At 36.3% G+C, this 24,121-nt stretch overlaps 1 protein-coding gene across 3 annotated transcripts in view; it reads right to left on the bottom strand.

Annotated features, from left to right (window-relative positions):
• Positions 1-24,121, bottom strand: part of MED23 (mediator complex subunit 23) — a 36,675-nt gene that overhangs the window by 4,588 nt on the left and 7,966 nt on the right. The window contains exons 9-25 of one of the 3 annotated variants that reach the window (XM_054279224.1): positions 23,827-23,939; positions 22,563-22,658; positions 22,010-22,027; positions 15,393-15,593; positions 13,860-14,003; positions 12,359-12,504; positions 11,540-11,785; positions 11,218-11,360; positions 10,513-10,687; positions 8,638-8,801; positions 7,425-7,549; positions 6,733-6,938; positions 5,622-5,802; positions 3,969-4,139; positions 2,499-2,715; positions 1,433-1,683; positions 190-341 (exon numbers count right to left, since the gene is read on the bottom strand). In XM_054279224.1, the coding sequence (XP_054135199.1) occupies positions 190-341; positions 1,433-1,683; positions 2,499-2,715; positions 3,969-4,139; positions 5,622-5,802; positions 6,733-6,938; positions 7,425-7,549; positions 8,638-8,801; positions 10,513-10,687; positions 11,218-11,360; positions 11,540-11,785; positions 12,359-12,504; positions 13,860-14,003; positions 15,393-15,593; positions 22,010-22,027; positions 22,563-22,658; positions 23,827-23,939 (2,749 nt within the window). Of the gene's footprint in view, positions 1-189; positions 356-1,432; positions 1,684-2,498; positions 2,716-3,968; positions 4,140-5,621; positions 5,803-6,732; positions 6,939-7,424; positions 7,550-8,637; positions 8,802-10,512; positions 10,688-11,217; positions 11,361-11,539; positions 11,786-12,358; positions 12,505-13,859; positions 14,004-15,392; positions 15,594-22,009; positions 22,028-22,562; positions 22,659-23,826; positions 23,940-24,121 lie in introns of all 3 variants that reach the window. The other 2 variants (XM_054279223.1, XM_054279225.1) reach the window with 2 other exon arrangements.

Here is a 24,121-nt window from a genome sequence, read left to right as displayed (position 1 = left end):
GAATCTAACACATGATTTTTGTGCTTGATCCCTGTCACCTTGTTTGTCATCCAAAAATACTTTATATATAAAATGTTACCTATATACACTTTTTTTTTTTTAATAAGAAATTTAGTATCAGAGACTACCTTAGCAATCTCTAATTATGCATGATATATTGCAGAAAACCATTTCAGAAAGCCAACATACCTCTTCAGCACAACATTCAGCAGAGCATTGCCCACCTCCTTCCCTGGAACAGCCAGAGCCATGAGCTCAACACAGGTAACGTGCAGAGCATGGGCAGCTGGGTTAGGAAATTCATTGAATCTCCAGTCACAATTTGGAAATGGACCAGGGGACTTGCCTGCCATAGGTGGCAATGGTTAAGGAAAAAAAAGCTGCCCCCACACAGACAAGCACAAGCAGCATAGTCATTAAAAAGATGCATATACCACATACTAAACTGAACTGAAAATTATTGAAAACAAGTTGAACAATCACATTTCATTAAAAAGACAGACATACAGAAATATGTATACAAGATGCTGATAGTCATTGGAGGACTGCATGAATACCCAGCTATAAATATATTACACACACAAAGCCATGCAAAGGATAAACTTTCCTGGTTAAGAGGTGGAAAAAACACCAACCATCTCATTCACTGTATGCTTCCAAGAGGAGAAAATATAAATAATAGCAATTTTCTATGCTCATAATCAGAAACCAATAATTTGCCTCTCTGCAAGATCTTCTAGCAGACTTCTAGGGGGACAGTTTATGCAAAAGGAGCATCAGCTTAGCCTCTGAAAATATTCCACTTTCCCAAACAAGACTGATTTATCTGAAATATATACAGAAAAGTTCTCCAGAGTTAACACTTGCATAAAAGCAGGGGTTTATATAATTTTAGCTTTCTTGGGAGACACCAAATAGACTTCTTTCAAGTTACACAATTAAGAAAGGGAAGTTCAGGAGAAGGAATGAAAGAATTTGTAACACCCTGAAGATTGGTCAATTCTTGTAAAGCTGCTCCAGAAAGAAGCCAAAGTCCATGAAGATTCCTATTCTCTAATTTGCCAGCTATTTCCACACCTTAAATATGGCATGGTTCTCAATATTTTATTCTCGGTAATAGTAATAAATGTCACTAGAAAACAGTAATAGCAATCTCATTTTTGAAAAATTCTTTAAAACTCATACTTTGCAAAAAGCTTATTTTTTTTACAATCAAAATTCAATTCAGAAAGCATAAACATCAGTAATTGCATTTCTAAGTGATGCCTAAACAGTGAAATATTTATACAGCTGTACAGTACTTCACTTTCACCATATCTTTTTAAGATGCCTACTAGGGCAGCACACCCCGTCTGGAATAATAAAGAAATGGAAATTCTTACTTTGATGAAATGAAGCTGTAAGACATTGTCACAGCTTACTTAAAGTAAACTTTTAGAAGGATATTGTCCACTAGTCTTCCAATAAGCTTGCAGTAGTAAGCATCATCAGGAACCCATGGGTTCTCTTCTCGGGGATTCATGGCACATTTGAGGTAAGTATCACTCAAACACCAGCCTGGTGGACGATTATCTTTGAGAGAGCCAATTATGGCATGAACAAGTTTTCTCTTGAGGTTTGTGCGCTCTCTCAAATGCCCCTCATAATAGTGAAGAGTGTTGTACAGGTAGGTCACTGGTCGGTCTGCCAAGGAGAAAGGGAAAACAATAAAAGCCACAAATAACTTCCAGCATCACTATCTGTGGCAAGCAAAACTAAAATCAAGAGCTCTGCAAGACTAAGTTGCATTTATTTAAAAACAGCACATATGGAATTGATTCGCATTCTTTATTACAACATACTCTGCAAAACTAATTTTCTTTTGTCTTGTACATACTTTAGTGTTTGTGCACAGCAAAATAAGTTGAACCAAGAGGGTCAGTATTACTAACAGTTCACAACTTAATGGTAATATTAATATAATTGTAAGTAAACTGATTAAATAATCTCTTCATATACAAGGTATTAGATAAGAAGAATCCAGGTATAAAGTCACAGTAAAAAAAGACAATTGTAAATTGTCTGAGCATAACATAGCAATGACACCTATAAAAGATATTAAAGTGCATTTCTAAAAGTATTCAAGTATCAGGTCAAGTTATTTGAATTTTAAGTAAGGATAGAGAGAGGAACTGCTTTTCAATTGTTTCAGTCTTGATAAGAGAAAGTTTGTTAGGACACAGGTCTAAGTATTTACTACTAGAAGGGAATGGAAGGGAAAGGTGTGAAGGAAGCATGAATTAGCAAGAGATATCTGAATAAAAACAAGTTCACTGTTAGAAAGCTGAAATTCACTAAATAGGAAATGCACTTCTCTGTGTAAATGCACACAGGGCTTAGAGAACAGGAAAGGAATAAGACACTGCTGTGCTAATACACAAACATTATGAATGAAAGAGGTGAAGAGGACATAACGATCACAACAGGAATCTATCCGACTGTGCTCATGGATAACTTACCATGGAATTTGTATAAACCTCCCAGATGATCCAATAAAGTTTCTAGTGATTTGGACACTGGAAGCAATTCCAGAAATCGATGAATTACAATGTCAAACACTGGCAGAAAGCGTAGGCATACATTTCCAAAATAAATTGGCAAGTACTGGGGCTGGATCTGAACAGGGGGATTCACCTGCTCTGCCAAACCTTCAAAATACAGCTTTTCAGGGTATTTCTGGAAGAAAAGAAACCCAACAAAATCAAAATCTCCTTCTTCATAAGTAATGGATTAAACATTCAGCATTTACATTGCTTTAAAAAGACACTTCAGAACCCTCTTTATCACATTTGAATTCAGTGAAGCTTACTTTAAACTTACTGAAGAAAACTGAACTCTGACTTAAATGGATTATTAAAACATCTTCAAAAAAAAAAAAAAAATCCAGAACAAAGGGTCACCACCACTCAAAATGGGTATAAGAGAATATTAAGAATCCCAAAGCAAAGCTGAAAGCAGCCAGTGCTGAAGTGTCCTTTGTCATGAATTTGAAGAGAAAACCTAGGGGAAATAAGCACTACTGGAACTTTCTGCATCATATGCTGAATTAGAAGACTAGAAATAGGATGAATGTAATAATTCCCTTGGAAAGAACTGTAGTGTACTCAAATAATAGATGGGCACTGCTGAAGGCTGAACTCATGTTTTACCAGTGACTGAAATTTCTGTATGCCAGGTTCGGTGTAGTGACTGTGCAGCCATGTCAGAGCACTTCCCTGCTACCCTTACACTTTTAGTTAGGCACTGTCAAAACATTGTACAGCCAAGTCAGAGGGCTAATACAGACCAAACGGCTCCTGGATCAAACTAGATGGCATGTATTGAGCTACATGACAGCTTGTTTTATCTGTTCTATCTCACTGTTTATTTTTTGACAGAACAGCTCATTGGCACATCCTTTTCTAGTCAGCAGGAACCAGTATGTTTAGAGGAGCATTAAAATCTCAGCAAGTCTCTTCCCTAACACATCAGGCTATCATGTTCTAGTCACAAAGAAGACGGAAGAAGTTTTAATAATTAGAAGAAAATGTAGGTTTAACATTTGGTTACAGTAATAAAACATCAGAAAACAATATACTGTAATTTTATGACTGTAATATTGGTATAGTCATAAAACATCAGAAAAAAACTTCTCCCTGTGCACAAAAACTGTTTTAAGTGAATTTCAGTATAAGCAAGATTATAAAATTGCTTGATTTAGATGAACAAGAATGAACATCCACCCAATTCTTAAGCTACTCCTATTTTTTAATATTACTGCATTATATTTTCAAAATCATTACATACGTGATTTATTATTTTTATACTGGCCCAAACGAATTACAGCTTATTAGGCAAGTCCAAAAATTGATAACGCTGCCCTGTAGATCATGGCTGATATCAATTCCACAGAAATTATTACAATAAAAGAATATTATTAGTTCTGATACCTTGTGGTAACTCATATGCTTTGTATGCCAGTCATTCTGCAGCCAGTGTTCCGGAGAATTCTCCTTCACAAAATCACTCACTCTGTTTCTGAAATCATTAGGCTTCAGTAAGAGTAACTGGATTATGAAATAACAAACTTGAGCTTCATTTCCTTCATGACTACGCATAGCCTTAAGTGAAACAGATTAGACAACATGAAATTACAGTTGACACTGAGGTCTGCTCTACAGCCCCAAAACATGGCAGCCAAATTTGCTACATCTGCACACAAATTCACACTGCATACATAGTCTTTTTTCAAGTGAAGCCATAAAAGAGAGGCAGGTTCAATCCCTATCTCATTTTCTGTTCCATGGGCAGAAGGTCTTAAACTTCCCAGCACTTTCTGAAGGAATTCTAGCTTACTCTTACCTGTCAGTTGTCTTACTGAAAATAACTAATTAAGTGACAATGAAGTTAAGATTGCTTTTAACCTCTGGCCACTCTGACATGAATTGACTTCAGTCTGAAAAACAAACTACAATTCAAACAACCAGCTTTACATTAAGATGAGATTTAAAATTAAATATAGAGGACAATCACTTAATGCAAATGTAGTTCTCTCTAGGTGAGTACTGCTTTATTTTATAGGAGAACATGAAAAGCAAGAGAATGCCATTTCTGTCTTACTATGATGAAAGAAAGCACACTCAAATGGGTACAAGATTTTCCATATGCTTGTGAATGAATTAATAGCATGTCATATCCCATCTACCTTTTAAGGCTGCAGGAATCACACATCCATAGAATCATTTAGGGTAGGAAAGACCTTTAAGATCATTTAGTCCTACCATTAATTCAGCAGTGCCACTAAATCATATCCTAAAGTGCTGCACCTACACATCTTTTAAATATCTCCAAGGATGGTGACTCAACCACATCCCTGGGCAGCCTGTCCCAACACTTTACAACTCTTTCAGTGGAGGTATTTTTCTTAATATCCAATCCAGAATAACTTGATACTGTTTCCTCTCGTCCCATTGCCTGTCACTTCTTGTAGGAGAAGAGGCAGACACCCACCTGGCTACACTCTCCTTTCAGACAGCTGTATGAGCAATAAGGTCACCTCTGAGCCTCCTTTTCTCCAAGTTAAACACCCCCAGCTCCCTCAGCAGCTCCTCACAGGACTGGTGCCCCAGACCCTCCACCAGCTCTGCTGCCCTTCTCTGGACATGCTCAATGTCTGCCTTGTGGTGAGAGGCCCAGAACTGCCCAGCCTGTAGCACTGCACGGGCTGTGACTCAAGTGCAGGACCCAGCACCTGGCCTTGCTGAACTTCAGATGACTGGCCTCAGCCATTGATGCAGCCTGCCCACATTCCTCTGCAGAGCCCAAATAACTGCATGGCTCTGAGGTCAGAGACTCAAACCACCAATCACAACATTTAATAATATCAGTTCAATGGTTGCCATTGAATAACCAAGAAATGCTTCTCTGAAGACTCAGAGAACTGTAAGAGTGTTGCTTAAAGAAGTAATCTACTATTTTCTTGATTATTAATTTTGCAAATAGTCACTATTTAAGACTAATCCATTTTTAAAAGATTGCTCCTAAAAATGAGTCATAAAGCAGACTGCATGAGCGGTCATCTTATCTTCTGAAGTGATACTTACCAAACAGAGTATCAACCTATCCAGTGTTACAATATTGTATTTCCACACCATGTCATTGAGAATCTCAATACATTTATTGAGCTGCTGTCCTCCTGCAGATGTAGAGAATTCATACACCAAAAAATCTGCAAATGTCCTGACATGTGCCACCAGTGCTCTGGCCCCAATTCTTTCTAACACTCTAGTAGGGAAGAAAAAAAAAGGCAACGAGAAATTGTTACAGTTCCTTACACATTCCTAACTGGTCTATTCATAGCTCTTATATGAATAAGCAGTTTTTAACACAATTGTCTTAAACAAAAAAAGAAACAAAATTCCCTCCCTTTTATTAAATTACTGAAGTAAATGCCAAAGCAAAGAAAAAAACACTGAGAACTCCTAAGTCAAAATACTATTTAGGAGAAATGCTTCAAGCTCACCAATTTACTCTGTGGTATTCTGCTCAGAACCCGTGCTTTATTTATATAATTGTACTTATACACCTCTGAGGACAACCTTCTGCAACTCAACTTTATTTTCCTATGCTATGCACTTTAATATAGCCATAGCATTATAAACTATTTCCTCACTGCACGCTAGAGTAACAGATGCTATCAGAAATACTGTTTCAGCAAACCTAGGAAGGACTGAAAAGAAATAAATCTCTTTTTCACAGTTAAAACTGATGCTATTTCTATCAGGAACAAAGTTAAAAAATCAGATGATTACCACTTCTGTAATGAATTTTCATCTTAATCCAACATTTGTTTTCTAAAGAAATATTTGTCCTTTATTAATCTATAAATGTTAAGTAAATTAATGCTTTTTATTTTATATTTACTCTTTCAGATTGCTTGAAATACTGCTATTACAAGTAAATTGCTTAATTCAAACACCTCACATCCTTGTTTCTCACCAGGGAAAACATGCACTGCAGACCACTGCATGGTGGAAACAATCCTGACTCTGCACAATTATTATGGCACACTGGCTACTACCTAGCTCCACTCTCTTTTACCATGCTATGCATGCTACAAATTAATTAAAAGAACAAGCTGTTAATTATTAATTATGTCCTCAGAACTGAGGATGCTACTGTAGTAACTTTGAAATAGCATGTTTTTAAGCTCACCTGTAACCAATTTGATTAATGTGATCAGTGTCTAACAACATCTTCCACAGGAGACAAAGGAAAAGCGGGGATGAACCTTGAGCAGAGAAGTGTGTGATTATTTCATTCTCACTGGTCATTGACTTCCACTTCCGGTATTCTTCTTCCACATTCTTCTTCAGGTTAAAACGGCTTTCCTGAGGCACGTTGTTCTGCTTGAAGAACACCTGAAAAAAGTAGGCTTTGCTGTGACTGAGAGCCTACAGTAAAACATTTGAACAGGAAAATTTTGCCTGATCTAGCACGGTATGGGTTCCTACGTGCCTGTACCATACAGACTACTCGGGAGGGTTGTTATTTCACTGTGATACCTCAGTGACTGTTTAGTCATTAACAAAGCTACATGACAAACTGCCACAAGAAAAAATGGCTTTTCCAACTTCTTATTCAATTTTTTAGTTTTTAAACCATCTGATCTACCTTGCATCAGAAGTTTGATCAGTATTCCCCTTAGAATACTCTAGGGAAATGTAGCTAACACGTTTCTAAAGAAATAGCAACGTTATAATCATGCTGTATTCTTTAGGGACTTGAGATTAATGCAGTCTAGAGAGGGGCAGACTCTCACCAACCCACAAAAGGCAAAGGATCGTGTGAAGAAAATAAATGCACAGTTATTTACAATTGTAAAGTCTTCAGGTTTAAACTATTACCTGCAGAGGAGCCGGAAAACAGCTTAGTGTATGTGATGCCCAGTTATGTGGCGTGAAACTCATGATAGTTTGTAGTATGTCCTTGCACCAAGTTCCCTGAATTGAATCAGAGCCTGTGAAAAAGTCTGGAAAATGGATTGATGGTATTAGAATTGCTCCTTTTGCCATCATATGCATAAAGGCTTTTCTAGTCCAACAGTTTCCTTTTTTTGTCCAACTTCTCCCAGCCCCTTTCTTTAACTTTATTTGGCTACAGAGGACATTGGATATTACCTTTCTTATGCTATTAACAATAAGAAAATTATTTACAAGATTTGAGCTAGAAATAAAGCAATCATGATTTTAACATTTTGTATTTAATTTCCTGTAATGTCACTAAAACAAGCTTCTGCTGATTAACTGATTAGACTTTTAGAAAAAAATTCTGAGGAAGATAATGATAGTGAAATTGCCAGACGCCATTTTATACTGCTTCAAAAAGGCTGCTCAGAAGTACCTGCCCCAATTAAGCTGTAGAAATGAAAGCCTCATTCCCTCAAACCTTGGGCTGATTTCATCAAAGGTTGAGAAATGGTTAAAAAAATTAAAAAGAAATCAACACATAGAAGTTCTTTCCCTTTCAAATCACCTCCACCTCCAGTCTTTGTGAATCAGTTGCTCTAACTCTCCAGTGTGTCTGCAGACTAGAACCATAAAAAAGGAGAGAAAACATCTCCTTCAAATCTAACAAAAACCTGATCCATGTCACTGCACACTGTTAAAACTTCAAAAGACACAATGAAAGCTTCCTTTTTTCTCTTCCCCGAAAAAGCAACTCAACATTCAGACTACTTTTTCTTAAATGCAAGCTATAGAGGGGGTGGCTCCTGCATGATCAGCACAGTTGCTGTATTTCATGCTATTTAAATAGCATGTATCATTCTGAGCATTTAGATTTAAAATAATGAAATGCAAAATAAGACACAAAAAAACCTCTAGACCCTAGTGTCACAGTGTACTTCTGAATAAACTTGTTAAGAATATCTCATTGTCTCTTCAGTAATAGCTTTTTGCCTAAGAACAAGTAGTTAGAAATTAAAATTACACTTTTTTTTCAAAACCAGAAGTGCATGGGATATCTTTTATGACTAGGTCCATTACCATGACACTCTTTTGAACAGTACTTTAGAGAAACGGTTTGACTACAGCTTTTACTGGGATGTACTGCTATTACCTGTCACATGTGTTGCCCTTGCCAGAGTTAAGATCAAAGCCCTGTTGAGTTCTTCTGATTCTGCTGAAAGAACTGTTTTGGGATCATTGAGGAAGCGTGTGAACTGCGGTTGGACTTCCGAGCTGCCCAACGCTGTGATTAGCCTTAGAGCAGTACTCTCAACACTGAAAGAAGGAAACAGTCCAGTTAGCATGTAATACTTATGCTGATGCTTCCAGGATTCCAAAAATAGCTACTTTTTTCCTCCATTTACTACTTCAAATGATACAGAAACATTTTGTTTTAGAAATTATGTTCTTAACCTTTTGAAAAAGTTCACTTTTTCTACTGTTTAATACATTTGTCAAAAATTTCAGCATCTTATTTTCAAATAAAGCACTCAAAAGTAGATTTAGCAAAAATTCCAAATGTAGAGACCCTGATAAAGAGCCTCAAGTATCTCCAATTTAGTGCCCCCTTATTATTTTTTGCACATCTTCATCTAAGGAAGATAATATAAATAAATATATGCAAAACCAAAATAAAACAGCATGAATAATACATAGGAAGCTTCAAAGCTAACTACCATCTTCAAGTATACAGCACTAAATTGTCCTTATTAAAGAAATTAGGAAGCTGAGGAAGTAAAACTTTTGATTAAAAGCACTTTAATTTCCAGTGCTTTAGCTGGAAGCACTTTTCACACCAGGTAGTTTGAAGTCATTGGAAGAATTTTTATAACATTGTCTTTGAAATGCCAAAGCCATAGTTTAGTTTATTCTAGTTGCAATGCAGTGCTCATTACAATTGACAACTGTATTTTACAGATGAAGTAACAGAACAAGATTGAGGTCAATAAAGACATCAAGGCCTTGAATTTAAGGAGAAACTTGTGTTAATGGTTTCTTTATGCTTGGTAAAGGATAAGCAATTAGGCAATTTCAATTAAGACTATGAAACTGAGAAGCCTGATCCGGTGGAAGGTGTCCCTGCCCACAACAGAAGAGTTGGAACTAGATCAACTTTAAGGTCCCTTCCAACCCAAACCATTCTGTGAATCTATGAATTTACTGTATAATTAATTTTGTCTATATGAACTGGTAACAATGAAGTTACTCTGTCTCACATACTCCCACAAGATTTATTGTACTCTAAGTCAATGCACACTATTTCCCCCAACTTTTTGACAACAAGCCCCAGATTCTACATAGAAACTGAATCTCATGCTCTTCAACTTTGTTAAAAGTAAGGTAAACTCAAAGCTTTTGCCTAGAATTACCTGCATAACCTCTCTAGACCTTCTCTAACCAGCTTTGTCACCTTTCTTGTATTCAAATTAGCCACTGTTTTAGGCTACACACACCATAGGAGGGACTCCACTCAGGTCCATGTACAGTCACCATTGCTTTGCAGAAACTCTTTCAGATGCAGAGTGAACCAGATTAATCCTCTGACCTGACTGAAAATCCAACTTACATAAAAATTAAGTGAAACCAACTTAACTCTTGTAATGGAATTAATCTTCCTCAACAGAAGGAAGTAAACACAGTCTCACTGGCAGACAAGCCAAGCACTGATTACAAGTAGCAGGCATTGCCCTTTATCTACCATGCAAGAAGCACTTCTTGGATATGACAGTTCTGTCCAAGAACTGTCCTGTGTGTTAACCCATGACACTGCTGCCACGTGTGTGCAAGACACTATCTCTTGCATCTCTGCAGAGCACTACTACTAACATTCAACTGTACTGCTGAAACACACCCTGCGGAGCCCCCCCTAAACAAGTCAGTCACAGAAGTAAGACTGGGAAGTGCCATTTAAACAGCTCTCATGAAGCTTTCTACAAGACGAAGAAGGAATCTGAGTTTACGGACAAATATGGCAAACGTCACTCACCAGAGATGGAGCTGGTTCTGATTAGTTTGTGGCACAGCAGCCAAGGAATGAAGATGGCTAAGGAGCTGGACTCTGTAATGAGGCTGGATGTGATGCATCCGATAGCTAAACATTTCCAGCAGAGTATGCAAAATTCCCCACGCGTGAGATTTGAACACTGTTGGCAGGAGCTGACCTTATGGAAAAAAAGTTTGAAAGGTAAGTTTTACAACTGACCACATCTTGAAATATAACTACAGAGTACACTGGTTTTATTAGGCTATAAGTCACAGACATTTGTTTTCAAAACTGTATAACCTCCAAAGAGCATACATGCAAGTGCTGTCTGAAGATGCTGTAAATGTATGCAGCTTAATAATCTTTGAATATACACATACAGCAGACATGCAAATTATTTTGACAAGAGCAATTATGCATCCTCTGTGTCTCAAAGTAACTTTGCTTGTGCTTTACCATTAAGCATTTTTTTACACAACACAGCACAACTGGAAAGGTCCCAAGCAATACACGTAACGGCATAAAGGGACAGCAGCACAAGAAGTCTGGAATTTACTGCAGCACTAGGACAACTTTCAGTTTCTTTTATATTAAACTAATTTATACATGCTGCATCATTATATTTTCAGTTTTACTACAGCCTCCAGTTTCCATTAAACAAATACTACTTAACAGAAAGAAAGGGGGGAAAAAGTTTTTCTTTCTTACTGATAAAGCCTTTGATGCCCAAGGATTCTATTTCCATATAGACCAACAGGCGACTGTAGGTTTCCACAAGAGCAGGAGCCAAGGCCACACTAGATTTTGCATGAGCCAACTTAATTACCCTTGTAGCTATGCTGTGAATCAGACTGAGGAAAGAGAGAAAGTGTTTCTGAATCAAAAACAGGGATTTGAAATTTAACACATTTTTAAAGTAAATTAATAGATCTATATATGACATGTCCAGCCACAGGAAGCCTTTCTGATTATAATTAGCTACATACAGATTTATGAGTTAAAAAGGAAAAGCTAGCTGCATATACTGTACCTCATTTTGGCATGAACTGTGAGTGAGTCCAAGAGGTTCATTGGCAATGGGGTGATAGACCCTGATGCCATGCAATTAGTCCCTGGAAGAGGTGTCCTCATGTTGCCATTTCCATAAATAGTCTCTACTAGCACACCCATTGGCAAAGTGAAACACTCTGAATTGGTCGAGTAAGCATTGCACAACAAGGCAATTTTGTAGTCATTCATCTGTAAGCTTTTATTCCTTAAGCTCTGTTGCAAAAACCTGTGTGTCATAAAGATTAAACATTAAGCAGAAAGAGGAATACACATGCATTCCAGGAATACAACTACAACAATCTCAGTCATAAAACCCATTATAAAATAGTAGAAAAAAATCAAAATAGTTATTAATTGCACTACATCAAAACAACTGCTTCTTATGCCTCAGTTTCACTGTGTTACAATTTTACTACATTGGAGAAACAACTCAGGAAAAAATACAGCTAAAAATCACCTTTCCAGACATAAACTTAACCCAATGTACTGCTTATCCACATTTTCCAAACCACAGTGTAACAAAACAAAATTGCCCATTTACTTTCAGATTCTCTATCAGTAATAAAGACTGATTATTCTGAGATAAAATATATAATTTCTGCTAGCTGGATAACAACATTTCACTTTTTATGAAATATTTTGAGTTTGAGCCCTGTCTTTTTGAATGACTTTGAAGTCACTCTACTGATAATCTTTATACAGCATCCCATCACACAATACATTCTGAATACGGACTTGAAACTGCCAATTTCATTATGCCTAAATATAAATCAAAACATAACAAAACCCCCACACTCACTCATGATGAAGCTTAAGAGAATGAGGAATGGGAATCTGCAACTTGGAGTTGTCACTATGGGCCTTCCGGTTCAGATGAATCCAAATGCAGGTCATTGCAAAAGCGTGAGTTGACTGGGGTTTGTTAATGTCAGGTACAGGAATATACTAAAGAAAGAACACATCAGTGTGACATACCACATGGATTAATGTGCAGAAAACCAACTTAGATAGCCAGTATTCACAGGATCAGATTTTCAGTCATTTTAAGAAATTGTCTAAGACCTTGGCAAAAGGAAATTCATGCTCAAGAGTATACAGTTTCCAGATATACATAGTTACAAGGCATATGCTTTTCCTCTCAGCCTCACACTTACACATTATCCAGAAACCAGTTATTGTATCTGCTTCCATAGTAAGTATTCAGTGGTTCAACAGTATTTCCTGAAAAATCCGAATTGTTCAGCATCACAACTAAACCTTAAACATTAATACACTTCTCATGAAAGGGTACAGATACAACCCAAAATTAAAAAGTTTTGGATCCAGACTTAGCTACAGTACTGCCACTGGAAAAGGAACTCTGGCTCTCACCTTTTGCCAACATCCACATTTCTTTCTTTTTGATACAGTTACTGCTGCACAAGGACCAGTGACAGTGCAAGTGAGACAGCACCAATACATCAACAGGATAGCAAGGCAGATTCTTTTAAGAGCAGAGATAACATTTAAAGTGCTCGTGAAACTGAATCTTAAAAAATGCTTCCTAGGATTCAGTTTCAGAAGCATTTAAAAAGCACTAGTCAAACAAAGACTTTGAACAAGTGTAACTTAGAGCCATCACTACAGCTGAAGTAAGCAGTCCTATTCCTCTTCCCATATCTGATGGTGACAAAAGCAATTGAAATCTTCTGACACAAATTGTATTGAAGAATTTCTGTGGGTCAAAACTAATGTACCAGGGGGAAAAATTGTTACATATGAGTTTGATACACCACACACCTGTAGTTTTCTATCCATTCACCCAAAGTAAAAAGCACTGCGATTAGAGTAAGCAATCAGGACTTCACACTGACAATGCTGCCAGAATTAAAGTTTAAGAACTTTGTCTTAAAGTTTAAGAACTAAGTGCCCCTTCCTCAGGAACTTTAATTCTAGAGGAATGTACAAAGCATGGATATGATTCGATTTGCTCCTGCAAAATGAATTTAAAGTACTATTCTGTTTCAGCCCAGATACAACAATAGAATTACATATTATTCCTTTACAGTCTCCTCAGTGCTTTAATAAACTCCTCAAAACCTTAGTCAAACCAAAGCCAAGGAAGAGAGGAGTTAACACAAGTCCTTCTTGCCCCTAAAAACAAATGTGGTTACATGGATCCTCCAAAAAGCATATGAAACATCTCCTCCCAGCTATGTGGCACGCTGTTCTAACAGTGACTCAAGAAGGATACTAGTTTTGACATATGAAGGCCCCAAGTTGAATTAAAAAAAAACCAACTTTTAATATCCGAGACTTACTTCTTTCTCAGGATACAGGAGGTCAAACAGCTTCATAACTGGGAGGAAGTCAGCCAGTGCATTCTTCTGGATGCTGCCAGAGATGAATTGGAGTAGCACCCACATGAGGTGGTCTCTCCCCTTAATGAGACCACGGCCTGCCAACTGTCAAGAACACTCAGTAACAGACAAATACTGCATGCAAAAGAAAAATCACTGCAAAGATTCTCATGAAACTGGAAGTGCAGACTAAAGCAGAGAATTTTATAGCCAAACTTAGGCAGAAACATACATCATTTTCAGAAAGAAGAGAAATAGGTACATTAGTTGTAACACATGAACGGACTCTGTGAGGACCACAACAATTAATGGTAAGAGTTAAAATGCATTTAACTCCTGAGGATCACTGCTTTGAAAAACTAGCAACATTTAAATATTGGTCTTAAACTGTCACCTTGTAGCCCTGTAGTAAAGTACAGTACTGCCATTGCTAGCATCAGGCCACAGGTATTATAAACTCCTACAAATGAAGTCCTTGAGCCAGAACAACTTTGGTTTGCTTCATCTGGACTCACCTGGTTTTTGTTTTTGTTAATTAACTTCTTTATCTGTAACAGAAACTCTCTAATAACTAATATGCTACCCTTATCTTGCTTGCTGTAGTTTTATATAGATTTGTACAATTGTGTCGTATAATGCCTATTGTTTCAATGTTTTATTAACAGTAACTACAGGAATACAGCCCTGGTAAAACTAATTTAAGGGAAAACAAAGACAGCAGAGAACTACAATCCATCAGAAGTGGAAGGCAACATGCATAGTAAATTTTTACATAACACGGAACTGTAGACAAATGAAGACGGAGCAACGTGTTGTGCATGTTGGAAACTGCATCTAAATAGCCACAAGCTGATCCTACAACAAGGAGAAAACATCCCCACCCTACCATCAACAGCATACAGCTCTCTCAGCAAAGAGCTCTGGAGTCTGGAGGACTGGCATCACCACCGTTAGAAACATAACCTTGAGCACCAGAGAAAAGGGCAAATACTAGTATCAGTTCAAATAGAATTATTACTAGGAAGTAATAATAACTTGGGACTGTGATTGCCAGTATCACCATAATTGGACTAATTACCTTTGATTGCTTGAGTAGATTGATTAGACAAACAGCAAGTTCCTACACAGTATGTTTTTTAGTCCACCAACAGAACAGGGCATTCACTTTGTTCAAAACTTGTTTGTAAACTGGATGCATGCAACAGCACAGTACTTAAATCTTCTAAATTATGCCAGTTTATCTCTTTATTCTCGTTATTAGCACACTTTGAATCTGAATAAAATGCAACACCCTGTAACTGAATACACTAAAAACACACCTAGCTCACAGCACCATAACTTGAGAATTTGACTTCTAGAGAGAATAGTGACTAAAAACTTAATTAATTCTTACACATAAGGTACTTCTTGCAGGGATGAGTGACACTTCTAAAAAAAATACTGGTTTTGCTTTTTAATCCCTCTTACCATGTGGGAGCGATACAAACAATTTACCTTTTGATGGAGTGACAGGACCATATGAGGAAAACTTGCAAACTGAAAGAGCACAAAGAAAATGAGCTGGCTGGAGAGATGCTGCCACAGAAGCTGACTGGTTCCACCATCATCAAACTTCTCTTCAGTTTCAGACCGTTCCATGGCATACACCACAAGATCCACCAGCTGGTCCTCCAGCACAGGGCAACGTTGCTTGTGCTGTAAGGCAGAGATCAGATACAGTATTCCAAAAGCCTTGCCATTAACTCTAGAACTTGCACAGTTGCAGTTACAGTACAGTACTTTGACAGAAGGCTGGGAAGCATGAGATGAAGTCTGAACTTAAGTTAAGGATAAGCCAGTATATTAAAGCTGCACTATGTTACAGGTCACAATGATTTTTTACATTTTATCATAAATTCCACAATTTCCCTACTGAGTTCCAAAACACAGCTCATTAATACACAGATAACATCTGGGTTTTTTTGCTGTTTCATAGAATATTCAGGCCAAATTATTTCTCTGATCGCACACTCACAGAAAACAAAGTCCATTCTTTAAACACACATGTGGGGGTTCTTTTATTTGGTTTGGGGTTTTTTGCTGTTTTTTTTTTTTTTTTTTCATTCCTTATTTTCTCCATTAAGTCCATTTCAAAAGTAGGGATCACCATAAAGAAAATGTATCAATTATACCATAAAATTCAGAGAAAGCATCCCAATACATGATGAAGGTATTTGATTACTATTCTCTTTTTCACTCTCATACTGGGTTCACCTACTGCCTGCAACTAGCAGCAGAATTAACATCTGGTTAATACCCCTATAACTAGATGCTGTCCTATTGACATAGCACCACAGGTTACACATCAAAAAAGCTTGAGAATTAATCACTTCTGTATTCTACATACTGTAAATAGAACAGAAATACACATCAGAGGGAGGAACCCGTTGGATGTTAGAATGCCACAGTTTTCACACTGAGCTATGCAAACCCAGAAATAATTTTAAATACACACCATCTCTGGTGATTTTTAGTAATGATCAAATAAGGAATGCATTATATATTCAGATATATACTGTTAGTACAGATGTATATAAAGTAGGTCCACTAGCAGCAATTTGGAACTCCAATTATAAATCTGCAGTTCAACACTACCAAGTATAATGTCACATGTTACAAGATCTTCAGTGCAACAACTATTTGTATTGTTACACTCATTTAACATACTATAACTGAGGAAAAAATGCCAGGGAGAATTTAACTTATCTCAGAAAGTGTTAGCACCTTGGAAATGATCTAACCTGTTTGTTTCAATGCAATCTGTACTCAGGAATGGTCACATTTATTAATTTTTTTAATTTGGCCTGATGCCTGTAACATAATGCAGCCTTAAAGAAAAAATCATTACTTTATGATACAAAACAAAAGGAACTGAGCTGCTCAAACACTAATCATGAAAATGCATCATCCCTTTCTAGAGGCAAAAAGGTGTATGTAAAAAAGTTTAAAAGATCACCCCAATACTCATAAAACATTTCAGGGATGCCTTCAACAAATTCTTAGACTTACTAGCCAGGCAGCCTAACAGAAGGCTAATATAAAGATATAATAAAAGTAAAGAGAGATGCTGAAAGGAGATGCTTGTTCTACCTTCATTGATGGTACTCTTTAGCTATGAAAAAAAAGAGATTCTTTTCAATTAAAAATAGAATGCAAGAATTGGAAAAGTTGACAAAATACAGTGAACAGCATCCCCTGTTGCATGCTCTTTGCCAGCTCAAAACTGCAGAAAGCTACAATTCCAGCTGTGCTTTCTTGAAGCATGCTTAACACAAACCTCTAGCTAAGACAGAAAGCACCGATGATACCTTGTCTCCCAGTCCGCAATGTCATTATCACAGACCAACCGCGTACAGAGGTTACAGAGAGCAGTACTGGCACCATCCCTTCAGAACACCTTGGGGCTTTTGGGGCTCCTTTTTCTCCCCCTCCCAAAGCAACTAATTATGAAGCAGAGCAGGGTGCAACAGACAACACTACAGACTAGTTTATAATCCAGCATGCAAAACTACTATGTACAGGGCTTGAAATTTAATAGTTTGCTAAGCACTGGGTAATGTCCAAAAACCTAACCATGTTAGGCTATATTAATTTGGAATAAAGTTATTCAAAGAATACAACAGGAAAAATATTACTGTTAAAGAGAGCCAGAATTTCCAGTAGGAATTTTTGCTATTCCAAATAATTCTAAGACTGGGAAGTTTAAGAGCCAGGAAATTAAAAAAATGAATTCAAGCTTTAATTCTGAAAACCACACTTTCATTGTGTTAAAAACAATTTTCCATCAGAAAAATAGCAATACATCATATTCTATCCTCATTAATTTAATTTTCTGGCAATTTCTCTTTTCTGTATTTTCAGTGAATATACATTTCTGCGAAGGTTTTATATCTGTAGTTTCAGAACTCTTGAAAATAAAATACTGCGCTGCACAGGAATTTGCAGAATTGGGCCCTTGTTTTATTAATTGCTCATAAGTGAAAGAAAAGCTCAGTATAAACTGAGATGAATAAAATTATAGGTGAGAGTTGATTATCCTCATAAATAAGTAGGAATTAATGTTTTGGCACAGTTTAAGTAAAACAAAAACAAACAACAATAAACCTCCAAATGCTGTTCTGGATTACGTATGAAGAAATGTATCATTCAAGATCACTGACTTTTTCTCCTAAAGTAAATATGACTCTAATTTTCACAACTTGGTTGTACAAACACATTCTCCATTTTGTTATGAGAATAACATTTAAAGACCTGAAAAAACATAATTTTATTGAAAACATTATTAAACCATGAAGAAATAGAAGGGAGAAAATGTGCTTCCATGACAACTTGACACTACAACTTCTCGAGGCCAGCCCTCTTATGGACTGGTGGTATTTCTTTAAGTGGATCAGAGCTTCAGTTGGATGGTGGCTTGTTGTTCTAATTTGAGTTTGAATTTTTAATTCCTTCTTGTTTTGGGATGTCGAGACAAGGTGGGTATCAAAGGGTGGGGCAGGGGCATGGCTAGCATTAAAAGTATTTCCATAAAGACAAATATTTTAGAAAGTTAATAAGGCTGGCTGATGGCTATGATAGCTTTTCAGTATTTTAAACAAACAACATTTAGTAGATATCTACACTTAAGAAAAGACTCAGAAGACCAAATCACAGAGGCCAAGATCCCTACAAAAGTAAATAGTGTCTCCAAAAGTCCAATTCAAAATGCCTAAAGTAGTTAAAACATGACAGAACTACTTCCACACTTCCATTTTCAAAAACTGTGCGCTATGAGGACACAAAATCTTAAAGCCTATTGTTTATATTATACCTGATTCTATCATCTCTCCCAAGTTTGGCAGCCATTCTCAAGTTTCCCTCATTAAAAAAAGGAGTTTTATACTTATACAAGGAACTTGAGTGTTCTCAACGCACACCCTTACAATCAGAAACCTATAGAAAATAATCACACCCCTTAAACTAAATACTTTGCCACATTATCACCAGTTTAATCAGACAGTAAGATCCCAGCATCAACCAGAATTTTAAAAATAAAAGTGAAAGTCAATTTTAAATATTGCATTATGTCATTCCTTTCACTTAACAGCTCTGCTTACAACAGCTTCCCCATGCTAATTATCCTGGTTTGCAGCTAGCAGAGAACACAACTACAAATTCACCTGCACAGAGTAAGGCATAGATAAGCTGCAGATCACCACTGCTGGTTTAAAAGGTGACCAGCCAAATACACTATTTAAAGAGCATATCATTAATTCAATAGCTGCTAATTAAACATTTTTACATTACAGAAACAAGACATCCAAAAATTACCTCCTCTCTCAAATATTCCCCAAAATAACAGTTTTTGATTGATTAGAGGACTGCAACAAGACCCTACATTCTTCACACAAGTCTGTACATACAGAGAAGGTAAAGATATAAATCAAAACCTCCAAAGAGAGTTCATGTCCTTAAGACATTACTTTAGTTCTGTTTTAAGAAACAACCATAAGATTCCTAAACCAAATCTTAATGTGGTATCAGCACACTACGACACTCTGAACTGTTAATCATTTTCCAAAAAACCAAACTGTTATATGGTTCAAAAAAATACTTAAAAAATAACTAAGAATTGAAATTGACACCTCAGCTAGCAGGAGAATATGAATTGACATAGAATTGTTGAGTCATTTAGGTTGCAAAAAGACCCTTAAGATAAGATTTCAACTGCTAACCATGATAATAATATACAGGATAAAATACAATTTAAATCTCTACTTCCTATAGACCAATTCAAACAGATAGACAAGAGTATGTACTGTCCCACACAGAAGTACACAGTAGCAAAAGCTCAGAGTCCCCAGACGCCAACAAAAGAAACATTTTGAAGTCTATATTATTATATTTGGACTTAAAACCATATACTTGATGAGGTTATTGGAAAACCTCATCCCACAAGAAAATTTAGAATCCTGAAAGGAACACATGAATCTTTAAACATACAATATTTTACCTTCATTTTTCTCCCTGCAAGGTTAACAGGAGAGCTGGATTTGTGTATTTTTTACACAACTCAGAGATGGCTTGAGTGAATGGTTTTCTAACACAGATCTGCTTAGTTAAGACTGAACCACAAAATTTCGTTGTTCATCTTCAAGAACTAGAACAAATCTGGCTGAACCATACCTAGATTGTGATGCCAAAAGATTCAAATGAAGGCTCCAATCCTGCAACTGGATCTGTGTAAATAGTTGACAGGGCATACAAGCAACTCCACATAAATAATTAATGATCATAAATAAATAATGATCATTGCGTTGAGGTGTTTCTGTACTTAATCTGAAACAAACTTGGCACTATTTGCATTTCTAAGTGTCTTCTATTATAGTGACAGTTCAATTTCTGCAAGTAATTTCTTTAATAATAAAATACAACATTATCAGTCATTTTACTGAAAGCATTTGATATACTTACATAATTTCTGAAAAGCATGCTACTATTTTTGTCAGGTTACTATATTAACAAATTGAAATGTAACACAAAGGTAATTTGTACCTAAAACAGGTAAAATTTCAATGTTTTCCACAGTTTTATGCAAAGTATAGTAACATTTAAATGGAACATATTTCCTGTTCTATACCACTGTACCACCCACCTCTATATCTGTATTTTCAACTCACATATTTTCAACTCACAAATTTTCAACATCTTTATGCTGGTGTAACTGTAGTAGCACAGCTATAGTTCATGTTCTGTCAGCATTTCCTTTATAAGCTACATTCTTCACGTTTGTTGCTTGGCCATAAAAGTTCATGCCAGGATGAAACTTTGTGTAGGAATTCCTATACTAGCAAACAAATTTTAAAAGTATAATTTAATACATTTTATTTCTTCAATTACTTTTAGAGGACGGTGAAGTAGGAGCTAAAACCCAGCATTTTTAACATAAATGATATTTTTTACATGAAAGGACAGACCATCCATAGTTAGGAGAATAAAATGGGTTCAACATAATTTTTGTCTGTATCTTGTATTATTTACCAGCTACAAGATGGATAGAAGAATAATTTTATCAACTCAATGCAGACACAGAAAGACAAACAAATACTACTCATTTAAAAAGTAAACCTAGCAGCTCAATTCCAGGTTGAGGATTTAACATTTCAGCTGCTTTAAGTCTCAGGTACAAAAGATTGTTATATACAACACAGAGTACTGTTAGCTAAGATGTAAGAATCTGTGCATTCAAAAACATTGTCCCAGTTCAGAAAATGCACTGGTGTATTCCATTACATTGGGAAATGTACACAAGGTTTCAGGATCATGTAAATTTTATAGTCAAGTTACAAACCTGAAAAAAGTTTCTTAAATGGAAACACTGACACAACCTTCACTATAGTATTGCAAACAGCAACGCTATTTTATAAATCTGAAAACGCTGCTTTTTTTAAAGTAGGTGTGGCAATTATTAGTGTAATGAGGGATAAACTATAACACCCATAATTTAAAATTTCAAGCAGAAGTCCATTTGGTTGACTTGCTCAGGTGTTTATTCATTTAAACAAGTAGTCAAAATTTTAAGGAACTACTTTTTGTGCAGCATTCTGCACTACTCTTCTTTCACCTAGATTGGAGAATATTATAATTGCCTGTTGGGAAGTTCTTTACAGAAGCTTCCTAATGATAAAAAAATTCCACTAGTAAACCTTTCTTTTTTTAAATTATGTATTTACAGCCTTATATTTTTACAATTAAGTCCAGTGGATGTTTTTTCTCCATCGGATTAAGGAAAGAAATTTTGAACTAAAAATCTCTCCTCATCTGAAAATTCCAGCAAAGTTGAAGTTATGACTGGTAAGGGAAATGGTAGCAGTCCATTCCAAGAAAAAATGTTAGTATCAAAGGACCACTGACTGTCAGCTTTATGCTATATCCCTTGTATCTCTAGAGAATTGCAGTGAAAATTTGCCCTTGACTAATGGTCCTGCCAATTTCAAGCCCTGACTGTACATGTATTCTCTACCTGGAATCAGTGGCTACAAAGCGGCCAGCGTATCGTTAGTCACAATACAACAGTAAGGTTGTGAACATACCTGAGCAATGTTCAAGGTCTAGAGCATTGGAGGATGGGCAGGACAAGACAGGACAGAACAAAAATAAAGGAAGAAAAAAAGAAAAGACAAAACAGTGACTATGAGGCCAGCCTCAAGGATCCCCAAGTCAGACTAAGCCCCCCATTCTAAAGTTTCAAAAAAAAAAAAGTAACAAAACAAACCCCAGCTTCCAACTATTCTAGTACTATAACATTCCAATACAAGAGAGTACAACAATGCTTTAAAAACTAATGAACAACAACCAGTCTCCTACTGTCTGTCAAAGGTGTACTTGAGGCTGGCCTTATAGGAAAAAAAAGCAATGCAAAAAAAAATCATATTTTAAATCTCTACTTTTCAATTTAACATTCGTAAAGCAATATACAAATGATAGGAATAACAGTGTCCAATTAACCTAATATGATCTCATAAAAAAATAATCACTCTTTGTACCTAAACTGTTTTGCTTAGTTAGCTATAGCAAAGAAAAGAGAAAAAGAATAGTGCAGATTCTATGCAGAATTAAATCACGTGTTACAGCACAGTACAGTACCTGCTTATTCAGACCTAGCATATTGCAGACCATATCCCTTGAATACGGTTGCTCCAGCACGTATCTCAACAAAGCAGTCTGTGGCTCAAACAGATCCTTGAAAAAGAAACAAGGAATCACATACAAACATATATTGCCTCAAGATTATGTTTAATACTGAGCTTACATTTAACTGAATAAACAATGTAAGAATGAATATTTAATTTATGCAGGTATGTATTATCTGGGAAATTGTCTTCCTCTCTGGTAACCAAAAGAAATGAGGAGATAATCGTAGTTCTTAAGAAGTGGCAGATTTTATGAAGTCCAAGTAGAAGAACATTCTTCATCCAAGAGAAGGATAGTTCACTTCTTGGAACAGCTTTGAACTCAAAGGAAACAAGGTAAGACAACTGAGGAAATGCACTAAAATGCATAAAAATCAGGACTGGTATGAAGAAATCAGATATGAAACAAATGCTCATTGCATCTTCCCACAGCCTGAATCACTTTAAATAAAAATGTTATTTGGAGTTGGGTTCAAAACAAACAGAAGGAGCTGATTCCTCATGCAACATGAAGCTGAAATGTGACACCAGTTGTCAAAGGAATGTTGAGGATACTAAAAGCTTACAGGGGCTCAAGAAGAGCATGTGAACAAGTATTTGGGAGATGAAGGTTTACTAAACACAGAGAAACCACATCTGTGTTAGGAAACACACAAAATTATAATGGCTGTAGATCGCGGGCACTATAGATGGCACTAGACATACTGGATTTCCTTTCTTAGACATCTAGGGTACAGGGAATGGGACACAGGACAACATGGATTTTTGTCCTGATCCTTTAAATTCTTTCAATACACCACTACTTCACATTCAGAGTTTAAAGTTTAAATATGCAAACTTTCAGTTTGAGTTGTAAATTATCGTTCGTGTGGAATAATGAAGAGCACAGAAAAGAAGAAATTACTTTCCCATTCTCTTCCATCTAGCCAATTTTCCAACCAATTCTCTGCTCTCATTTGCTCTCTCACATGCACACACCCACAAAGAACATTAAATTATGTCTCATGTTCTTCAACAACCTGGACAGCAGTTATACCAAACACTACTTTCCAAGTCCTCTGTATATAGCTTGGAATCACTGAAATATTCAACATCTACACCTTCAAAGTTAGCCTAATTGGAACAGATATTCACAGTTGAAATTTTTCCCCACTTCAATGACATAGAAATTTTGTTTTACTGAATATAACAGGTTTAAGAAGTTTAATAAGGCGTACCTTATCATATGGTAAGAGACCTTTCAAAGGAAAACGGAGGGTTGTAGGATCCAGCTTCCATGAGTTACACATGGCACCAGAGTTATTTACCACAGGAAGGAGACTGCAGCGACCTATATGCAATGAAACAAATTCTCAGCTGGAGAATTTAGTGAAACTGGCCCACTGCCTAATCATTTTGATGCAAAAACTGGCCTTGGCCACTTTTATGCTCTCCTTAAGTTTCCACTGTTTAAAGGTTTTACCACAAGGATTTCTTCAAATTGATTTTATTTTTCTAACCAACTTTCAGCTA

This window comes from Melozone crissalis, unplaced genomic scaffold, assembly GCF_028551555.1.
Source record: "Melozone crissalis strain CALT ecotype California unplaced genomic scaffold, PUWL_Pcris_2 ptg000027l_1, whole genome shotgun sequence".
In the NCBI taxonomy this organism is placed as follows: domain Eukaryota; kingdom Metazoa; phylum Chordata; class Aves; order Passeriformes; family Passerellidae; genus Melozone; species Melozone crissalis.
The sequence above is the reverse complement of the archived record's forward strand: the minus strand, read 5'-3'. Positions and strand labels throughout refer to the sequence as shown.